Source organism: Bufo bufo, chromosome 7, assembly GCF_905171765.1.
Source record: "Bufo bufo chromosome 7, aBufBuf1.1, whole genome shotgun sequence".
Classification (NCBI taxonomy): Eukaryota; Metazoa; Chordata; class Amphibia; order Anura; family Bufonidae; genus Bufo; species Bufo bufo.
This window is the reverse complement of record NC_053395.1, coordinates 113,652,837-113,676,728: the sequence shown is the minus strand read 5'-3', so window position 1 is coordinate 113,676,728 and position 23,892 is coordinate 113,652,837. Positions and strand designations below refer to the sequence as shown.

Sequence of the window (23,892 nt, the reverse complement as noted above, 5' to 3'; positions counted from 1 at the left end):
CTTGGACGCCCTGAAGCCTTCTTAACAAGAATTGAATCTCTTTCCTTGAAGTTCTTGATGATCCTATAAATTGTTGATTGAGGTGCAATCTTAGTAGCCACAATATCCTTGCCTGTGAAGCCATTTTTTTGTAACGCAATGATGGCTGCATGCGTTTCTTTGCAGGTCACCATGGTTAACAATGGAAGAACAATGATTTCAAGAATCACCCTCCTTTTAACATGTCAAGTCTGCCATTTTAACCCAATCAGCCTGACATAATGATCTCCAGCCTTGTGCTCGTCAACATTCTCACCTGAGTTAACAATACGATTACTGAAATGATCTCAGCAGGTCCTTTAATGACAGCAAAAGTTTTTTGGGGGATTAAGTTAATTTTCATGGCAAAGAAGGACTATGCAATTCATCTGATCACTCTTCATAACATTCTGGAGTATATGCAAATTGCTATTATAAAAACTTAAGCAGCAACTTTTCCAATATTTATGTAATTCTCAAAACTTTTGGCCACGACTGTACATTGCTTTCGGCTCCTTTAACTGTTTCTAGAATTAGTAGCTGATGAAAATGGCTGATTACTGAACGCAGGATAAGTCATCAATATCTAAAAGCTGAACATCCCCATTCATTCTAAGTTTGCAATTTGCAAGTAATCCCCTACTCACAGGATAAAAGGGATAACTAAATGATCCTTGGGAGTCCAACCGCTGTAACTGCCACAGATCCTGAGAACTGAGGTCCCATTCCCTCAGTCTGATGAAGCGGCAGGTTGGGCATGCTACCTAGTGCCTAATTCATTCTGTGTAGGACTGCAGGAGATGACTGAGTACAGTGTTTGGCTATTAACAGCAGTCCCATATAGAACGAGTGGAGCGGTACACCACATTTTCGACTTGCTGCTCTATTCGATTGAGGGAATGGGAACTCGGATCGGTGGGATCTTTTGGGATCGGTGGGGGTCCCAGCTGTTGGACCTCGAGCAATCAGTTAGTTATCCCCTATTCTGGGGATAGAGGATAACTTGCAAGGATTTACATATTGATGACCTATTCTCAGGATAGGTCATCAATGTGAGGTCCATGGTGGTCCTACTCCTTGGACCCCATGGATAATTTGCCAAAGACAAGTTTTGCATTAAGAAACTGCATTAGATTCTTTCCTTGGATGAGCATCTTCATTAAAAAGATCATTAGCTGAATTACTCCATTTTGGCTACACGTATAGGAGGAGATTCATCAAAACTGATGCTAAGGAAAACTGTTCAGCACAATTTAATCTGTTTGTATGTTTCTTTATTGTGCTGATTATGGAGGTCTAAGAATAACCCATTGATGTCATAGTTTTCATAGTTTTTTAAGTTTCAGAGGGACAACCCTAAGGAACAAGCTGCAATGAATTTGTTAAGTACTTACATAGCAGATCCCGAGCTGCCACTGCTCTGTTTCACCCATCTAGGGTCTATTTATCCAGCTGCAGCAGTGATGTTGCATCAACCACATCTGACTGCTGCAGCCAATCGTTGACCTCTGCGGTTCACCTGAAGAAGCCAGTGATTGGCTGCAGCGGTCACATGTTGTCAGCATGACATTACCACTGCAGCAGGGTAATCAGAGCCCAGATGGAAAAACCAGAGTGGTGGTGGCTTCTGGCAGCTAAGTACTTCATTGCTGCTTGATTTGGAAGATTGTCCGGTTTCATCCTGAAACCGGACAAACCAATTTAGGCCTCTTTCACACTTGCGTTGTCCGGATCCGGCGTGTACTCCACTTGCCGGAATTACACGCCGGATCCGGAAAAACGCAAGTGTACTGAAAGCATTTGAAGACGGAACCGTCTTCCAAATGCGTTCAGTGTTACTATGGCACCCAGGACGCTATTAAAGTCCTGGCTGCCATAGTAGGAGCGGGGAGCGGGGGAGCGGTATACTTACAGTCCGTGCGGCTCCCCGGGCGCTCCAGAATGACGTCAGAGCGCCCCATGCGCATGGATGACGTGATCCATGTGATCACATGATCCATGCGCTTGGGGCGCCCTGACGTCACTCTGAAGCGCCCGGGGAGCCGCACGGACGGTAAGTACACTGCTCCCCCGCTCCCCACTACACTTACCATGGCTGTCAGGACTTTAGCGTCCCGGCAGCCATGGTAACCACTCTGAAAAAGCTAAATGTCGGCTCCGGCAATGCGCCGAAACGACGTTTAGCTTAAGGCCGGATCCGGATCAATGCCTTTCAATGGGCATTAATTCCGGATCCGGCCTTGCGGCAAGTGTTCCGGATTTTTGGCCGGAGCAAAAAGCGCAGCATGCTGCGGTATTTTCTCCGGCCAAAAAACGTTCCGTTCCGGAACTGAAGACATCCTGATGCATCCTGAACGGATTTCTCTCCATTCAGAATGCATTAGGATAAAACTGATCAGGATTCTTCCGGCATAGAGCCCCGACGACGGAACTCTATGCCGGAAGACAAGAACGCAGGTGTGAAAGAGCCCTAAGAATAATCATATACTTGTCTTTAACATTATTGTTTTAGTGCTTTTTTTTTGTCGTCTTCTTCTTAGGTACTTACAAAAAACCATACGTAGCTCTTATTGATGGAATTACAATGGGAGGTGTAAGTAAACCACATTCCTGTAATGTAGAACTACAGAGTATACTGTTTAATTTTTTTTTTTCTGCATGGTTGTATATTTATAGGGGACAGAAATCAGTTTGATGATGCAGAGCTTTGAATCGCCTTTTTTCCTTTCAAGTACCCATGGAGTTTAAGGCTCCTTTTACGCGTCAGACTTGCAGCATGTGTCAGGGAGAGCCCCTGAACGATCAGGGTTACATAGCATCATAAAGCAATATAATGCTATACGACCCAGGAAGTGCTCCGGAGTTCAGGATGGGCGCTCTCCCTGACACATGCTGCGAGTCCGATGCTCATGTGAAAGAGGCCTCAGAAATTTTATAGGACCAGAATATTGGTGGCCTGTCTCCAGGATAGACTATGAGTATAAGAAAGACCAGTGGGGTATGACTTTTGGCAATCTTGCCAATCAACTATTTGAATAGTCTCCAGAACCTCATTGTTGTCACGTCAAGCTGCAATATCATGCACCAAAGCAACTAAATACACTAACCAAAAATATAAACGTGACACTTTCGGTTTTGCTCCCATTCTGCATGAGCTGAACTCAAAGATCTGAAACATTTTCTACATACACAAGACCCATTACTCTCAAATATTGTTCACAAATCTGTCTAAATCTGTGTTGGTGAGCAGTTCTTCTTTGCCGAGATAATCCATCCCACCTCACAGGTGTGGTATATCAAGGTGCAGATTAGACAGCATGAATATTGCACAGGTGTGCCTTAAACTGCCCACAATCAAAGCCCACTCTGAAATGTGCACAGTTTTGCCTTACTGGGGGGTGGGGTGGAAGGGGGGGGGCAGAAAACCGGTCAGTATCTGGTGTGCAACACATCTCCGTCGCATAGAGTTGATGAAGTTGTTGATTGTGGCCTGTGGAATGTTGGTCCACTCCTGTTCAATAGCTATGCGAAGCTGCAGAATATTGGCAGGCACTGGAACACGCTGTCATATACGCCGATCCAGAGCATCCCAAAAATGCTCAATGGGTTCCATGTCTGGTGAGTATGCTGGCCATGCAAGAACTGGGATGTTTTCAGCTTCTAGGAATTGTGTACAGATCCTTGCAATATGGGGCCGTGCATTATCATGCTGCAACATGAGGTGATGGTTGTGAATGAATGGCACAACAATGGGCCTCAGGATCTCGTCACGGTATCTCTGTGCATTCAAAATGCCATCAATAAAATGCACCTGTGTTCGTTGTCCATATCATAACCCCACCGCCACCATGGGCCAGTCGATCCACAACGTTGACGTCAGAAACCGCTCACCCACACAACGCCACAAACGCTGTCTGCCATCTGCCATGAACAGTGAAAACCGGGACTCATCCGTGAACAGAACACCTCTTAAGTGCCAGACGCCATCGAATGTGAACATTTGCCCACTCAAGTCGACGAAGTTACAACGACGAACTGCAGTCAGGTCTAGACCCCGATGAGAACGACTAGCATGCAGATGAGCTTCCCTGAGACGGTTTCTGACAGTTTGTGTAGAAATTCTTTGGTTATGCAAACTGATTGTTGCTGCAACTGCCCGGGTGGCTGGTCTCAGACGGCCATGGAGGTGAACATGCTGGATATTGAGGTCCTGGGCTGGTGTGGTTACACGTGGTCTGGGGTTGTGAGGCCGGTTGGATGTACTGCCAAATTGTTTGAAACTCCTTTGGAGACGGCTTATGGTAGAGAAATGAACATTCATTGCATGGGCAACAGCTCTGGTAGACATTCCTGCAGTCAGCATGCCAATTGCACGCTCCCTCAAACGTTGCAACATCTGTGGCATTGTGCTGTGTGATCAAACTGTACATTTCAGAGTGGCTTTTATTGTGGGCAGTCTAAGGCACACCTGTAAAATATTCAGGCTGTCTAATCAGCACCTTGATATGCCACACCTGTGAGTTGGGATGGATTATCTCGGCAAAGGAGAAGTGCTCACTAACACAGATTTAGACAGATTTGTGAACAATATTTGAGAGTAATGGGGCTTTTGTGTATGTAGAAAATGTTTCAGATCTTTGAGTTCAGCTCATGCAAAATGGGAGCAAAACCAAAAGTTTGGAGTTTATATTTTTTGTCAGTGTAGATGGTGTGCAGATAGACAGTCCCATGTAAACAATGAAAAGACTGCAGCTTCACACAAGCCCTGTAGCCCCTTTGAACATGTGATCATGGGGGTGCTAAGAGTCAGACCAATCTGATATTGATTATCTGTTCTATAGGTGATAAGTGTACAGATATAGCCTGCATTATTTTGACACTAGCTGCACCAGCATGGTCAGTTTAACACAATTTGTTGTATTACTGTAGAGTATTTTTGTTGTCTACTAATATTTTTTTACAGTGGTCACTAAGGGGTCTTAGTCTAGGCCTCAGATTTTTAACTTGGCCTAGTTTAAGCAATGAATGGGTCTCATGTGCAGTGAAGAGCTGGAGCTCGGCTCTCTAATGACAGCCAGGTCATACTCTAACAGTCCAAAATGGCAAAATCGCCAATTCTGTTTAACCCTTAGATGCTGCAATCAGTAGTGACCATGGTATCTAAGTGGTTTCAGAGGGAGGGGCTCCCTCTGTTTGCCATCGGCACCCCTTTGAATAAGATCGCAGGTTGCCATTGTCTGTACATGGCAGCAGGGAGACTAATGCAGGCCCCTAGGTCTTCAGTGTATGCCTAAAAGGTTGCTTTTCAGTAATGTACTGATAGCATAATATACTGCTCTACGTAAGTAGTACATATTGTGAAAGCGATTGGAGGAAACAGTTATTATGTAATTTATTCTGCATGGTGAACGTTTTAAATTCACCAAAATGATACCAATGAAAACTAAAAATCACTCGGCAAAGATCAAGCCCTCAGACAACTCTGTAGAAAAATAAAAAAGTTATGGGTCTTGGGATATATATATAATCTACACACACACACACACACACAGTGGCAAAACAATTCGGGCACCCCTGGTCAAAATTTCTGCTGCTGTGAATAATTAACACTATCACAGAGTACCACTATAGTATAAAACGTAACCTTTATTGTACTATTAAAATAACCCCACATACAACACGTGTTAAACAAAACAAAAAATGATGCATACAATCGTAACTTGGTGGTCATCAGTCTTCCATGATGTAGGAAGGGGCAATCCCATAGGCAGGGTAGTGGTCCTAACTTGGGGCTCTCTCCCTACTATTCACCCTGTATTTGGGTTCCTGCCTACAAAACGGAATGGCCGCCCCGATAGGGGCGATCCCGTATTCAGGAGCCTCCTATATACCCTAGGATGGCACTTAAACCAGGTGATACAGGCCCACTCTGATGAGGTGGCCTATAATTATATAATGTGGCCTAATCTAAATGCACAAAAATCAAAAAAGAATGAATGTATCAAAGATATTTTTACTCAAATATGATGATTGAGTTCATATACCCACAGTGAAGACTACTATGAACAAAACAACCGTCCAAACAGACGCCAAGTACACTTTCAACTCTATTGTATGTTGTTAATATTCTTAAAGGGCACCTCAATAGTTGAAAAATACTAACATGTATTTGTTAGGTCCCTTAATTGGGTCCTGAGTCTCGATTGTATGCATCATTTTTTGTTTTGTTCAACATGTGTTGTATGTGGGGTTATTTTAATAGTACAATAAAGGTTACGTTTTATACTATAGTGGTACTCTGTGATAGTGATACTTGTAATGACACCACTATAAGGATATCTTCCTTTTGACGGGTTACTGTCTTTGCTGTGAACAATTAAGCAAGTTAAAGATAAAATTATCTCCAAAAGGCATCAGGTTAAAGATAACACTTTCCCTTTTGTATTGTAAACAAAAATAATTGGTTTCATCTTTTAAATTTTCAAAATAACAAAAAATAAAAAGGGCCCATAGCTAAGCTTTGGGCACTCTCCATGGTTAGTACCTAGTAGCACCCCCTTTGGTAAGTATTACAGCTTGTAAATGCTTTTTTTAGTCAGTCAAGAGACCTTCAGTTCTTGATTGAGAGATTTCTTATCCATTCTTCCTTGCAAAAGTTCAGTTTTGTGAGAATTCTGGGCCGTCTTGTATGCACTGCTCTTTTCAGGTCTATCCACAGATTTTCAATGATGTTCTGCTCAGGGGACTGTGAGGGCCAGAGGTCGCAATAACACCTGTACAAGCATCATAGACGCTTGTTCAAGCCATTTTACTCCCTGAAAAAGTCTAAGGCGTACCAATACGCCTTAGGGTCCATTCACACGTAAGTAGAATGGGTACGGATCCGTTCCGCACCAATTCATTTTCAATGGGGCCAGAAGAGATGCAGACAGCACACAGTGTGCTGTCCGCATCCACATTTCCGGTGTACGGCTTCGAGCTTCCGGTCCGCGGCTCCCCAAAAAAATAGAACATGTCCGCTATTGCGGACAAGAATAGGACAAGAATAGGCATTTCTGTAGGGGTGCCGGCCCGGTGTATTGCGGATCCGCAATATACAACGGACGTGTGAATAGACCCTTAGACTTTCCCCTGCATTTCATCAGCAAAGGGCACACTGTGAACGGCACAGGGAGCGCAGCAATGCTGCCACTGCCTGAAACAATCAATAACAAAGCTCCTTACAGCAAAGAGTTTTGTTATTGGATGGTTTGAGTGGGCTGCCTACCTTTTTGGCACGGCTCACTGAAGCTGCGCCGCATGATCTAACTAATTGCGCACCAAGTATCATTTCTTCAGTGTGTGTTTTCATCCATGGTGTATGGGCACAGAAGGAGCTGTGGCAGTGCAGCCTCTAGTGTGTGTATGCTCTGAGAAGAGGAGGGGGCATGCCCCTCGTGTTCTAAAATTATCCTGTACATGTGGAGGGAAGTACGGTTTATGAGAGGCAGGCAGTGGCAGGGAAGGCCTGTGCTCTGCTTTGGATCTCAGGTTTTTCTGCAGTACTTAGGCTGGAAGGGAAAGCACAGTTTGGAGCTAATCACTCTGCATAGCACTGTTTTACTCCCATGTTACAGGTCATATATGTGTGTGACATGTCATAGGATCCACTGGTGTGGACAAGGACGGGGTCCCAGTGCTATTGTGCCGTCACTTTTATGACAAACCTGTCTTACTTTTGATAAAGTACAGGGAAGATCCACTATTACTGTACTTTATCACTTCGCTCTAATTGCCTGCTGTTATTAAATGCTATGTACCGTTTTGGAGGAAATTTTTTATGATTATCATTTTTTCAATTGGCCTTTATTAAAAATATTGAGCTATTCTGTCACAAGGGGTTAACTGTTTTTCTAGCTATGTGACTGGAACTTTCACTTTGTGCAGGTCAACTAATAAACCTTATCTCTAAACTACTGAGAGGTCATAAACATTTATTTAAGCCACATTCTTAATGGTAAGTTAAGAACTGAGCTATAATTAGTGTTTAGGAGGTCAGAGAGCAGAGATAAGGAGTCAGTCTGCTCCTGGTCTGACGGAAAAGACAGAAAATCCAAAGGGTGCTACTACAGTATGTCAGCTCTGTACAGAAAAAAAAATGCCATATTTTTTAATAAAAACCAATTTTAAAAATATATTTTTTGCTCAAAATGAGTGCAATGCAATAATGAAAAAGTGCCCCCTAAGGTGTAAATAGCCTTTAAAAAAAGTAATGGTTTCCCTGCATAAATACTCACCTTTTAGGGCACATTCACACCACTGCTATGTATTCCTGTTGTTCTGCACCATTTAGAGGAGCAGAACAATGACAAAATAACGGTTGTGCCGGATGAGACGCATAACTGAGATGAACAGAACTAAACAGACTCCATTTACTATGATGGAGTCCGTTCATATTCTGTTCAGGATCCTGTCTTTTTACCAGACAAAACAGTCCTACATGTAAGGCTTTTTTGTCAGATCTTTTTTGACAGAATCTGCCACATAGCCCCGTACAGAGCCTCCAACACAGATGTGAGCAAGCCCTTAACATTATGTTGGCCTACGTATTATTTATTTCTATTACTTCAACTTTCGTACTCCTCCTCAGTTTAAAATACTCCTCAAAAATGGCAAGAGGAGTATTTTTACTTCCAGGAAAAATGTAGTGTTAGTCTATAGTGGATTTTGAGGTGTGTTTAGGATCATTATCCATTTGTAGAAGCCATCCTCTTTTCAATTTCAGCTTTTTACAGTTGCTGTTCTGTTTGCTTCTGTGATTTGCTGGAATTTCATCTAATCCATTCTTCCCTCTATCTGTTTCCCATGCCATTGACTGCAACACAACCCCATAGCCTGATTGATGTTTAAAGGGGTTTTGTCACTTCAGCAAGTGGCATTTAGCTTGTAGAGAACATGTTTTATTTGCTGACGGGATTCATTTTTCCATCACATTATACACTGCTCGTTTCCATGGTTGTCACCACAGCCAGGGAAAAGGTGAGCTGTTTTTCTACCTGGTTGTGACTCTCTCCGCTGCGATTGGACCGCACTAGAGCCAGGGAGAAGTAGACGCCCATTGTTATGGGGGTCTCTGCGGATGTCACTGTTATGTGGGACTTTGCCTGTCACTGTTATGGGGCACGATAGATGTCACTGTTATGGGGGATGCCCCTGTTATTGGGGTCTCTGCAAATGTCACTGTTATGGGGTCTCTGTGGATTTCACTGTTTTGGGGCACTGTAGATGTCACTGTTATGGGGGATGCTGTGGATGTCACTGTTATGGGGGATGCTGCGGATGTCACTGTTATGGGGGTCACTGCAAATGTCACTGTTATGGGGGTCACTGCAAATGTCACTGTTATGGGGGTCACTGCAAATGTCACTGTTATGGGGGTCACTGCAAATGTCACTGTTATGGGGGTCACTGCAAATGTCACTGTTATGGGGGTCACTGCAAATGTCACTGTTATGGGGGTCACTGCAAATGTCACTGTTATGGGGTCTCTGAAAATGTCACTGTTATGGGGTCTCTGTGGATTTCACTGTTATGGGGACTTTGCCTGTCACTGTTATGAGGATAATACACCAACAACGGTCGTCGCCAGCCAAAATGTGCACCGCACGGCCACAAATTCACGAACTCCTATAAATGCACAGCACGCCAGCGGTGATGTTCATATAAAATTTTTTATTAAACATATATGCAAAGAATACAATACATTAAATTAGGGATGTCCCGATACCATTTTTTTTAAGACTGAGTACGAGTACCGATACTTTTATTTAAGTACTCACCGATACCAATTACCGATACTAATTTTAACAAAAAAAAACACACACATGTATTTTCTGACCACTGACCAACCAAAAGGCCCAAAAACAGAACTATAACATTCCAAGGAGACATTATACTGTATGGGGGCCACAAAGAGACGTTATACTGTATGGGGGCCACAAAGAGAAGTTATACTGTATGGGGGCAGCCACAAGGAGACGTTACACTGTATGGGGCAGCCACAAGGAGACGTTATACTGTATGGGGGCAGCCACAAGGAGACGTTATACTGTATGGGGGCAGCCACAAGGAGACGTTATACTGTATGGGGGCAGCCACAAGGAGACGTTATACTGTATGGGGGCCACAAGGAGACGTTATACTGTATGGGGGCCACAAGGAGACGTTATACTGTATGGGGGCAGCCACAAGGAGACGTTACACTGTATGGGGGCAGCCACAAGGAGATGTTATACTGTATGGGGCAGCCACAAGGAGATGTTATACTGTATGGGGCAGCCACAAGGAGACGTTATACTGTATGGGGGGCCACAAGGAGACGTTATACTGTATGGGGGCCACAAGGAGACGTTATACTGTATGGGGGCCACAAGGAGACGTTATACTGTATGGGGGCCACAAGGAGACGTTATACTGTATGGGGGCCACAAGGAGACGTTATACTGTATGGGGGCCACAAGGGGACGTTATACTGTATGGGGGCAGCCACAAGGAGACGTTATACTGTATGGGGGCAGCCACAAGGAGACGTTACACTGTATGGGGGCAGCTACAAGGAGACGTTATACTGTATGGGGCAGCCACAAGGAGACGTTATACTGTATGGGGGCAGCCACAAGGAGACGTTATACTGTATGGGGTCAGCCACAAGGAGACGTTATACTGTATGGGGTCAGCCACAAGGAGACGTTATACTGTATGGGGTCAGCCACAAGGAGACATTATACTGTATGGGGGGCCACAAGGAGACGTTACACTGTATGGGGGCAGCCACAAGGAGACTTTACACTGTATGGGGGCAGCCACAAGGAGACGTTACACTGTATGGGGCAGCCACAAGGAGACGTTATACTGTATGGGGGCAGCCACAAGGAGACGTTATACTGTATGGGGGCAGCCACAAGGAGACGTTACACTGTATGGGGGGCCACAAGGAGACGTTACACTGTATGGGGGCAGCCACAAGTAGACGTTACACTGTGTATGGGGGCGGCCACAAGGAGACTTTACACTGTAAGGGGCGGCCACAAGGAGACGTTATACTGTATGGGGGCGGCCACAAGGAGACGCTACTGTAAGGAGTCAGGACAACAATTTTTGAAGCCCCTCCCTCCTCAGTATAATAGTCTTGTGGCCATCATACAGTAATGTATATTTCTTCTTGCCCTAATGCCTGCTTTTAGAGATCAATGTGCAGCTTGCAGGCAGGAAGCGAAGGACCAGGGCCATAGAAGACAGACACTATCACCTTTAGAGGGACTCGCTCCTGGCAAACACAGCTCTGCTGCAGTGAATGCAGTGGAGCAGACTGTGATGTAATTACAATGTATAGTTATTGCAGGGACTCAGAGAATCGTCTGAGAGTTTATTAGTTAAAACGAATCGAATGAGTCAGAGACTGTGTCACCCCAGACTTCCTGCTCTGCTACATGCACCCTGTACACACACAGCTCCACTACATGCTATGCTAATAATGCCCCCCCTTCCCCCCGGACGGACTTACAGGGAGCCGCAGAGCAGGAAGCCTGGCAGGGACTCGATGACACGGTCTGTGACTCATTGGATTCTTTTAACTAATAAACTGTCAGACGATTCTCTGAGTCTCTGCACTACGCTCCCTGTGCTGTGAGTCAGTGCTGGTTGCCTCTGATTGGTTGGAGGGCGGGGAGGGGCGGGCCTAGCTTCCACTCTAGGCTCCAATTACACTGCCTGCTGCTGCCTGTGAAGCTGTTAGCTGTGCGAGGTGCAGGGGCCGCGGACGGACACATAGAAGAGGTGCACAGGTATCGGCAGTGGTATCGGGGACATTTGCACGAGTACATGTACTCGTGCAAATGCCCGGTATCGGTACCGGGACATCCCTACATTAAATACAAGATTTTAAAACCCGGAAGGGAAATACAGAAAAGTGTGGATGAAAATTCCCCCCATAGCCGGTATATATATCAGTGCATAATTGTAACAAGTTGCCACTGCCCGTGTGGTACACCGGAAACTGTAGCAAGCACACTGAAAATATCAGAAAAATCAGATCAAAAAATAAATATAGCAAGGAACTCCCAAATGGGTCACCTCAGTGGAGGCTCCACCTCATCCCAGGTAAGGGTTGCCAATCTGGGAAACTGAGGAGACCCTGGAGCATGAATAGTATGCAGCACAGTTACAGCACCGGTGAACCCACAAGCAGCATTAAAGGCATATAAAGTACATAACAATGAAATAACCAACCTGGCTAGGGGGAGCAACCCGACGACCGTTTCGCTCTCTGGCTTTATCACAGGGCACAATGAACCTGCCATTCGTCCCACCCTTTATATTCAAACCCTCTCTCTGACCCAATCCGATGCGGCCATCCTACACCTAACATGCCGCACCTGCGAGATGCTGACGTGATCCCTCTGCCGGCCCCCAGCATACGTGCCGTCATGACCGCGCACGCGCATTGGCTGGATCACCAGTCGCGGGGATGAGCCAGCCTGCGCCACAACAGCCCTGCACAGAAGGCCGGACGCGCGACCGGAAGTGGGGATGACGCACCCCAGCTAACCACGTGACCCAAGCCCCGCGTCCGTGGTTGCCAAGCAACCACATACAGGGAACCAGCAGACGGGTAACTCAAGCATATCTCACCTGCTCATATGTGCGTGTGGCTCACCACAGATAGGCAAATAGGGAGATCAGGTACAACCCCAATACTAGGAGGGCAAACTAGTTTCTTCATAACTGATACAATAATGCCGTTATGTTCTCCATATACAAAGAATTTGTCATAGCAATATATATAAAATTATTAAGTCACTAAATATACAGTGTAATATATATGAAATTATTAAACATGGTGAATAAATAATCATTGTAAAGTATATACCCATGATCAGAATCATAACTCTATATGAATAACATAATAGGTTTCCAAACGTGATATATAAAAATCTACATGACCCAAATTAGATAGCCATGTTCACGTTGCAAAATCATGATTCAACCACTGAATATATAATAAAAAGGTGAAAAACTAAAAAAAATATATATAATGAGAATATACATAATTAATAAATTACGAAAGTGATACATAATAAGAATACATGACACATCATAAATAAATAACCATGATTACAATCCTCAACCATGATTACACAATGTATCTACCCATGATCCAAATTCATATTGCAAAAATCATGATTCAACCACTGAATAATTAATAAACCAATATTAAAGTGAATATTCAACATCAAAATAGGGGGTTTAATTAGAAAACCCATCAAGCCATAGTGAGTGAATGATCTTATAATAATACTGTGCAAAAAAAGTGTAAAGTGTGCAGTGCGAAAGTGAAAGTGCCATGCAAAATAAATAAATAACTAAAATATATTAATAAAATATCATATATATACGCGACAAAGACATTACATACATTTATGCATCCACGGTAAAATTGATACACCCTAGGCCAGAAGATGCCTAGTACGTCAACTGAAATTCCACGTATCCAATCTTCAATTACCACCTGCTTAACATCACAATCGTGGTGGTCCGAGTCCGGTATGGCCCAGCCAATATGTATATACTCCAACCCTCGCCATACATCTTAGAGGGTCCCATACAGGACTAGTAATTTGTACATCCTGTATGTATACAACCATGTAATGTCCATAAAGGTTTACAACTCCACGCAGACGATCCATACATCAGGTCGGCACGTGATGGTGCTACCCCAAAGACACATTATATGAGCCACAGAATCTAGAGAGACTAAACAGACAGAGGGTTAGGGACAAAAGCAGGTAACCAGACATAACACTAGAACTGATAAAAACAAATAATGCAGACAAAAACATACTGCTAAAAACTCACCTAGTGAATGTCCAGAAACCGGTGAGCGCAACACAAGGGAGTCTACAAGAAAGGCACATAACTGTTAGTCATTTAGTCCGTGTGGTGCAATGGAGTTGAGGGTGAAGATCAATCGGGATTCACGTTGGGCGAGAATCCTCTTCCAATTACCTCCCCTAGGGGATATCTTGACATGGTCAATTCCCCTGAACCTCAACAGAGAACCATTGCAACAATGTACTTCTTTAAAGTGTCTTGGTATTGTCGTAAGGAGGTCATCATCCGTAATGTCAGCTGCCGCTGTAATACCCAGTACATGTTCCCGAATTCGTTTTTTAAACTGACGCGTCGTCAGCCCCACATAGATCTTATCGCAAGGGCATAAGGCCCAGTATATCACCCCGATGGTCGCACAGTCAATAGGATGGGTAATCCGATATTCCTTCCTATGCGCGGTATCCCAGAAAATGTCGGCCCTGTCCATGTTACAACAGGCCACACATTTCCTGCATGGTTTGTTGCCCCATCTGGGGCCCTTGGACCCAAAGAGGCCAGGTTGTTTCACTATATGATGGCTTTGTACCAGAAGATCCTTAAGATTTTTGGACCGTCTAAATGTTACACGTGGACGAGCCGACATTGTTGGTCCCAACTGTGTTTCCCCGCGCAGTATTCCCCAATATTTGAGTATACCTCACCTATTTCGGTGCAGTTATTATTGTATGTAGTGATAAAGCGTGTTTCATCCGGTGCAACCCGCCGTACTCGTGGTTGTAGGAGTTCGGGACGCTTGGCCTGGCGTGCTCGGCGATATGCCCTCTCAATCGGGCGTCGTGTGTACTCCCGCTGCTGAAATCTCTTCCGCAGGTCATCAGCCTGAATTTCAAAAAGATAGTCAGAGGAACAGATCCTTCTTGCCCGCAGGAACTGCCCAACAGGAATACTGTTGATCAGATTCCTTGGGTGAGAGGACTGTGCAAGTAAAAGTGAATTTACCGAGGTATGTTTCCGGAACAGATCCGAGGATATCCTCCCATCAGCATCCACCTGCAATTTCACATCCAGAAAGTCAATCTCATTCCTGCTGCATGTAAACGTGAATCGGATGTTAAGCTGGTTCTTGTTTAGTTCATCCACAAACAGCCTGAATTCATCGGTGGACCACTGCCAAATGATAAGCAGGTCATCAATGTATCTTCCACAGTACTGGACCTTAAACCCAAGGGCAGATACACTTGTCTGTAGGATCTCTCTCTCCCACAGCCCCAGGAACAAATTAGCGTACGAGGGTGCACAGGCCGCCCCCTTCGCTGTGCCCCGGAGCTGTAGGAAAAAGAGACCCCCAAACGTTAAAAAAATTGTGGGTGAGCACAAATTCCAAAAGTGACATAATGAACTTACATTTCTTGACCTCCACATTGGAGCTATGTAAGAAGAATTCCGCTGCCTTGAGCCCGTCCGAATGCTTGATGGATGTATATAACGACTCAACATCGCACGTCGCCAATAACATATCGGGATCCAGATGTAGATCCTCCACTCTTCTGAGCACATCCATAGTGTCCTTCAGGTGTAATGGTAACTCCTCGACCAATGGGTGCAAAAAAGAATCGATGTACTTGCATACTGCCTCATTTAAACTGTTAGTTCCTGACACGATCGGGCGTCCCGGGGGTTCTTGCAAACTTTTATGCACCCTAGGGAGAAGGTATAAGGTGGGAATTACCGGATGCTCTTGCAACAAATATGATGCCTGTTTGGCAGAGATAACACCTTCCAACACACCCCCATTCAAAATGCTCCTCAATTCCTCTGTATATTTAATGGTAGGGTTGAAGGTCAATTTAGCATAACAGGATTTGTCATGCAACTGCCTCCAAACCTCCTTTTCGTACATGGTACGGGGCCAGATAACGATATTGCCCCCCTTGTCAGCCCCTTTGATCACCACATCATTCCACGTTTTCATTTCCTTTAGGGTTTGGATATAAAGGCTGGGACGAATGGCAGGTTCATTGTGCCCTGTGATAAAGCCAGAGAGCGAAACGGTCGTCGGGTTGCTCCCCCTAGCCAGGTTGGTTATTTCATTGTTATGTACTTTATATGCCTTTAATGCTGCTTGTGGGTTCACCGGTGCTGTAACTGTGCTGCATACTATTCATGCTCCAGGGTCTCCTCAGTTTCCCAGATTGGCAACCCTTACCTGGGATGAGGTGGAGCCTCCACTGAGGTGACCCATTTGGGAGTTCCTTGATATATTTATTTTTTGATCAGATTTTTCTGATATTTTCAGTGTGCTTGTTACGGTTTCCGGTGTACCACACGGGCAGTGGCAACTTGTTACAATTATGCACTGATATATATACCGGCTATGGGGGGAATTTTCATCCACACTTTTCTGTATTTCCCTTCCGGGTTTTAAAATCTTGTATTTAATGTATTGTATTCTTTGCTGTTATGAGGATCTCTGCGGATGTCACTGTTATGGGCGTTTCTTTGGTTGTCATTGTTATGGAGTCGTCGTGGATTTCACTATTATGGGGAAAAGATGGATGTCACTGTTATGTGTTCTCTGTGGATGTCACTTTATGAGGTCACTAGATGTAAGGGGTTTATATCGGTAGCATTCCAAAATTTTTAAATATAAATTTGCAAAAAAAAGCCACCAGTGTCTGTGTGTACCCTGCCTACCATTTTTCTCATTGTCAAGTTGCCTATCTGTTCATGTGGCTGGCGGGTTATAGCCGTGACCATGCCAACAATAGATGTCTTTTTTGGCAAAGTTACAGCTATAAAACGCCTGTAGCATGAATGGTGGCATAGCCATGGAGAACAATAGGAGGCGTAGTCCACACGGCTAGTGGCGGCAGATTATTTGAAATATCAATATTTTTTCAATTTATATGACTATATAAGTACTACATCTTTTCACTTTTGCAACCTACAATAGCCATTTTCAAAAATAAAAAGACACATGACTGGCTGTATGCCTTCTCGGCATGGTCGCTGCTTTATACCGCCGCTCCACAATTTTTAGTGTCGTGGATACCAGCTTCAAAAGGTCAGCAGTGTTTTTTTGGGCTCATATGCTAGTTTCACATTTTTGTTCAGATGTATAGCTGGATAATGGCCATTGACTATAATGGCATCTGACAGGAATCCGGATCAGTTTTCCCGTCTCAATGATGGCTTTCGGCCAGACAGAAAGTCCTGCATATCCAACTGAAAGCTGGCATTTCTGCCGGAAAGTGGCCGGATTCTGTCAGATCCTATTTCAGTCAATGACATTATCCGGTGATCTCTGGCAGGCTGATCAGAGTTGAACGTACCCTCAGATACACACCTCAGCAGACAGTATCACACCTCATTTATACAGTATATTACTTGCTATGTTACAAGCTCAGGAGACTGTATCATACATGATAGGATTAGATACTCTGGAAATGGTGAGGGAATAGGCTGTGGATTGTCAGTGATGTGAAACTGAGTAAGAAATAGACTAATAGCATTCATGTATTGGTGTAGTAACATGGCCACAGGAGCCACAGCTCTTGCAGGCTGAACAGTGTGGCAGGCAGACCAGTCAGTCACTCATCTCTCTGCAGAAGCAAACAGGGGATGCAGGATCTAAATATTCCTGCTGAACTGCCGTGATGCTCAGGGGGAAGGAACGCACATACATGAAGAACAGGTATTGAGGCCATAAATATACATCCTTAGGGGTGTTAGGAGCACTCAAATTTTTATTGATGTGTCACCAAAAATATCAGTAGATTATTATTTTTTTTTATTTCCTTAACATTATTATGGGGGAGGCCATCTTGCCTGAGCTGTTCTTAACAGCATTTATCTGTAGGCGACTAGATCACTTGGCATATAAGTGACTAGACAATCAGATTTTTACTTTGGGAATCTACCACTAGCCACAATTTTTAATTACTAGCCGTTATTGCAAGGGCCCTGCATTCGGCTATTTAGGTGTCTGCTATTACCTGTTATGTTGATCTTTATTTTTTATGTTTATGAGCATAATCAAATGTAATTTATTTAGTTTTCATTTTTAATCAATCAGTATTTGTATGGCTGATCATAAACATATTGGGTATAGTAACCCTTTCCTGATTTTGCATTTTTGTTTTTTGGTCCCTGCCTTCCTGGAGCCATAACTTTTTTTTATTTTTCCATTCACATAGCCATATGAGGACTTGTTTTTTGCAGGGGAAGTTGTACTTTCTAATGCCACAATTTAATATTGCATACATTGTAGTGAGAAGCGGGAAAAAAAAAATACATATGGTGTGGAATTTGATTTAAAAAAATGCAATTCTACCAGTTTTACAGGTTGTGTTTTTACGGTGTTCATTATGCGTGAAAACTGACTTGTGCTGTTATTTCTCCAGGTCAGTACAATTACGTCAATGCCACATACGTATAGTTCTTCTTGCGTTAGAATAAAAAAAAAAAAAACTTAAAAAAAATTATTTTTTTTGTCATCGCCATATTCTTTTTTTTATAGTTACTGTATGTCTACGGAGATGTCTGAGGGTTCATTTTTTGCAGGACAAATTGTAGTTTTTGCCAATACCATTTTGGGGTGTATAAAAAAAAATTGGGATGTAAATTGATGAAAAAAATGGTGATACAGCCATTTAATTCGTTTTTTTCTTCGTATGGGATACATTTTTTTTAATATTTTAATATTTTCACACGTGTCAATGCCCATGATGTGATTTTTTTTTAAATTGTGTATTTTGATTTTGGGGAAAGGGGGATGATTTTAATTGTTATATTTTTCTTATTGTTTTTTTCTTTTCAAATTTTTTTTAAACTTTTTTAATTTTGGGTCCCCAATTGGGCCCCAACATGCGATCATCAGTTTACGATTTGCATAGAATTATGGGATTTGCTACAATATTCTATACAGAAATCACAATATTAGGCTACTTTCACATTAGCATTTTTTGCGGATCCCTCATGAATCTGCAAAGCCGCTTCTGTTACAATTAGGCTCCATTCACAACTCTGCAATTTTGTATCGCATTTTGCGGAAGGAATTGCGGACCCATTTATTTCTATGGGGCCACACGATGTGCTGTCCGGATCCGGAAATGCGGATCCGCACTTCCGGGTCCGCAATTCCGTTCCCGAAAAAAATAGAACATGTCCTATTCTTGTCCGCAATTGCGGACAAGATTAGGCATTTTCTATTAAGTGCCGGCGATGTGCGGTCCGCAAAATGCGGAACGCACATTGCTGGTGTCCGTGTTTTGCTGATCTGTGGATCCGCAAAACACATACGGATATGTGAATGGACCCAAATACAACCGCATGCATCTGTCATGAACGGATCCGGTTGTATTATGTCTTCTATAGCCATGACGGATCTGTCATGGACACCATTGAAAGTCAGTGGGGGACGGATCCGTTTTCTATTGTGTCAGAGAAAACGGATCCGTCCCCATTGACTTACATTGTGTGTCAGGACGGATCTGTTTGGCTCCGCTTCGTCAGGCGGACAGCAAAACGCTGCAGGCAGCGTTTTGGTATCCGCCTCCAGAGCGGAATGGTTACTGAACGGAGGCAAACTGATGCATTCTGAGCGGATCCTTTTCCATTCAGAATGCATTAGGTCAAAACTGATCCGTTTTGGACAACTTCTGAGAGCCCATGACGGATCTCAGAAACTGAAAGCCAAAACGCTAGTGTGAAAGTATACTTACAGTTCTGTGATGCAACCTTCTGGCTTGAACTGTAATATACAAGCAATGAGCCTGGATAGTGATGCCTCCTGGTAACCTACTAGAGGCTTATTACTGTGCATGAATGCCTTTCCCAGGTGGAGATCAGAGAAGGCATTCATGCACAGTAAGTTTATTATGTGCAAGCTTCGGGGTTGAAGCCCTCTGTGACGCCGTAGTGACATTTGACCCCGTCATCTGAGGGGTTAAATGTCCATGGTCGGCATTGCCGATGATTGCGGACATTAGCTGCGGGCCCTATCTTTAACCACTTCAGCCCCCCTAGCTTAAACCCCCTTAATGACCAGACCACTTCTTACAATTCTGCACTACACTACTTTCACGGTTTATTGCTCGGTCATACAACTTACCACCCAAATGAATTTTACCTCCTTTTTTTCTCACTAATAGAGCATTCATTTGGTGGTATTTCATTGCTGCTGACATTTTTTACTTTTTTTTTTGTTATTAATCGAAATTGACTGAAATTTTAGCAAAAAAATGACATTTTTCACTTTCAGTAGTAAAATTTTTCTAATAAAACTACATTTCTATATACATTTTTATCTAAATTTATTGTTCTACATGTCTTTGATTAAAAAAATGCAAAAAGTGTATATTTATTGGTTTGCGCAAAAGTTATAGCGTTTACAAACTATGGTACAAAAATGTGAATTTCCGCATTTTGAAGCAGCTCTGACTTTCTGAGCACCTGTCATGTTTCCTGAGGTTCTACAATGCCCAGACAGTAGAAACACCCCACAAATGACCCCATTTCGGAAAGTACACACCCTAAGGTATTCGCTGATGGGCATAGTGAGTTCATAGAACTTTTTATTTTTTTGTCACAAGTTAGCGGAAAATGATTTATTTATTTATTTTTATTTTTTTTCTTACAAGGTCTCATATTCCACTAACTTGTGACAAAAAATTAAATTTTACATGAACTCACCATACCCCTCACGGAATACCTTGGGGTGTCTTCTTTCCAAAATGGGGTCACTTGTGGGGTATTTATACTGCCCTGGCATTTTAGGGGCCCTAAAGCGTGAAAAGAAGTCTGGAATCCAAATGCGGAAAAAATGCCCTGTGAAATCGTAAAGATACTCTTTGGAATTTGGGCCCCTTTGCGCACCTAGGCTGCAAAAAAGTGTCACACATGTGGTATCGCCGTACTCGGAAGAAGTAGGGCAATGTGTTTTGGGGTGTATTTTTACATATACCCATGCTGGGTGAGAGAAATATCTCTGTAAACATCAACTTTTCCCTTTTTTTTTTATACAAAGTTGTCATTTTACTGAGATATTTCTCTCACCCAGCATGGGTATATGTAAAAAGATTTTTAGACATTTGGATTCCAGACTTCTTCTCACGCTTTAGGGACCCTAAAATGCCAGGGCAGTATAAATACCCCACATGTGACCCCATTTTGGAAAGAAGACACCCCAAGGTATTCCGTGAGGGGCATGGCGATTTTATAGAAGATTATTATTTTTTTGGGCATAAGTTAGCGGAAAATGATTTTTTTTTTGTTTTTTCTCACAAAGTCTACCTTTCTGCTAACTTGGGACAAAAAGTTCAATCTTTCATGGACTCAATATGCCCCTCAACGAATACCTTTGGGTGTCTTCTTTTCAAAATGGGGTCATTTGTGGGGTGTTTGTACTGCCCTGGCATTTGAGGGTCTCTGCAATCATTACATGTATGGCCAGCATTAGGAGTTTGTGCTATTCTCCTTATATTAATCATACGGGTAATGAGATTTTTTTTCTGTTCAGCCTCTGGGCTGAAAGAAAAAATGAACGGCACAGATTTCTTCATTTGCATCGATCAATGTGCATGAAAAAATCTCTGCCAAAAAATGTGCAAAAAAAAAAAGGAGGGGAAAGGCGTCTGCCAGGACATAGGAGCTCCGCCCAACATCCAAACCCACTCAGCTCGTATGCCCTGGCAAACCCGATTTCTCCATACACATCAATCGATGTGGATGAATAAATCATTGCCGGAATATTTTTTTTTAAATAAAAAATGTTTGCCAAAGCATATGAACACCGCCCCTCAGCTCATAAAAAACTCCCTGGAAACACATTGAAGCCGCACTTAACACACAGGCGATACCAATGCGTTTTTTATGATACCCTGAAAATAGAAAATATTAAACAATCACAGCAAGTCTGTTCTAGGAGAGACTTACTATCTACTTCCCGATGTTTTTATCCTGGAACTGCTGCAAATGAATAATTTTTTTATCATCACTACAGATTTTCATAGTAGATAGCAGTAGTGAACCACGAGTCCCAGCAGTACACAGCACAGGTGCACAGAACCTCAGTGCATGCCATTGCAAACTCAAATATCAGCATGCAGAGAGGTTCTCACTATTTTATATGCCCTTTCTGTTCTGCGATTGGCTGGTCTGCTACACCAGCCAATCGCAGCACCTACAAATAAAATTTCCTGGACAACCCCTTTAATAAATGTGGTATCCGATAGTGAAATACAAGTATAATAAAACTGAAAAATGGCAGCATAGGTAACCACCTTGTATTTTTGTATTAATGGAGCAGTTTTAGACCTAGAATTTACTTCCAGGCAGAGATTTGGCTCTGTTATTATGTAACCAGATGTGCTGTTCAGGCATTAGACTGGGATCAAAAATTAAAGACTACAAGCTTCTCCGTGGAAAGGGATTTCCATCTGTTCCCTCTTAATGTCCATTGCTGCTATTGTGCACAACTGCAAGAGACTTTAATGCCAGCTGTACCATACGTCATTGGCTTCAGATTTGTGGCTTGTAAACAAAACATAAGAATCATAGTTAACCCCTTCAGGACCCTGCCATTTTTTACCTTAAGGACCAGGCCATCTTTTGCTCATCTGACATGTGTCACTTTATGTGGTGATAACTTTAAAATACTTTAACTTATCCAGGCCATTCTGAGTTTGTTTTCTCGTTACATATTGTACTTCATGACAGTGGTAAATTTGAGTAAAAATATTAAATTTGTATTTATAAAAAAAATACCAAATTTACCAAAAAATTTGCAGTTTTCAATATTTCCATTTCTCTGCTTTTAAAACAGATAGTGATACCTCCTAAAATAGTTATTTCTTTACATTTACCATATGTCTACTTCATGTTTGAATCATTTTGTAAATTATATTTTCTTTTTTTGGGACATTAGCAGGTTTAGAAGCAAATCTTAAAATTTTTAAGAACATTTCCAAAACCCAATTTTTAAGGACCAGTTCAGGCCTGAAGTCACTTTGTGGGGCTTACATAATAGAAACCGCCCACTTTGTTAACCCTTTAGGTCAGGGCTTGACAAATTTCCTTGGAATCTAGGAGCCAGCTAAAAAAGTTAGGAGCCAGGCGAAGCCGCGTCATAAAGCCCCTAGTAGGTGCCCCCCCCCACTTCTCCATAGAGCCCCCCCAATAATGCTGTAGACCATGTTACATATACCGCCGCTCCGTCCCCGGACCCTATTGACTATAATGGGGACGGGGGTGGAGCTCCGGCGCAGCATGGCAGTTCGCGGTGAGAGGCCGCCGGACTAAAAAGTTGGACATGCAGTACTTTTAGTCCGGCGGCCTTTCACCATGCACTGCTGTGCTGCGCCAGAGCTCTGCCCCCATTATAGTCAATGGGGACAGAGCTGCGGTCCGGCGAAACAGTGGAAGGACGGATCCGACAGGGTGAACAGCCTGCCAGATCCATCCTGCCGCAAGTGTGAAAGTAGCCTTAGTTCTATAGCTACTGAATGAGACCGAAGAAGGGATGCCTTTTAACATATAGATCTCCTTGAGAAGTGAATTTGATCCTAAAGGGTTAATTCAAACTGTAATCTAAACTGTGTCCTGTCACTTCTCTTATCTCTCTGCTCCTGTCCCTTAATCTTATCACTGCTGCAAAAGCATCAGCCTCAGTGTAAACTGTTCTAGAGTCTGACGGTTCTTTTAACTCAAAGAATCGAATGAGTCACTAAGTCGGATCTTTAGATTCTTTTAACCTGTGACTCATTCGATTCTTTCTTACTTAGACTCCCTCCTGTACTTGTGTCAGTGACTCGGCTGCTAGTGCTTGCATTGCCTCAGCTCTGATTGGTTGGTGGGCGGGGAGGGGAGGGGCTGGCAGAAGCAGCTTCCACTCTAGGATCAGATTACACTCCTCCCGAGCCCCTTCCCTCCCTGCTGCCAGCGTCTCTGCTATTGTGTGCTGTGACGGAGCTGTTTCACACGGTGCTGCCTCCGGACAGAACGGCA

The 23,892-nt window shown here is 43.3% G+C and overlaps 1 protein-coding gene across 2 annotated transcripts in view; it reads left to right on the top strand.

The window, feature by feature from the left end:
• HIBCH (3-hydroxyisobutyryl-CoA hydrolase) overlaps nt 1-23,892 on the top strand; it is a 516,160-nt gene that overhangs the window by 157,056 nt on the left and 335,212 nt on the right. For both annotated transcript variants that reach the window (XM_040440248.1, XM_040440247.1), the window contains exon 6: nt 2,559-2,611. In XM_040440248.1, the coding sequence (XP_040296182.1) occupies nt 2,559-2,611 (53 nt within the window). The remainder of the gene's footprint in view (nt 1-2,558; nt 2,612-23,892) is intronic.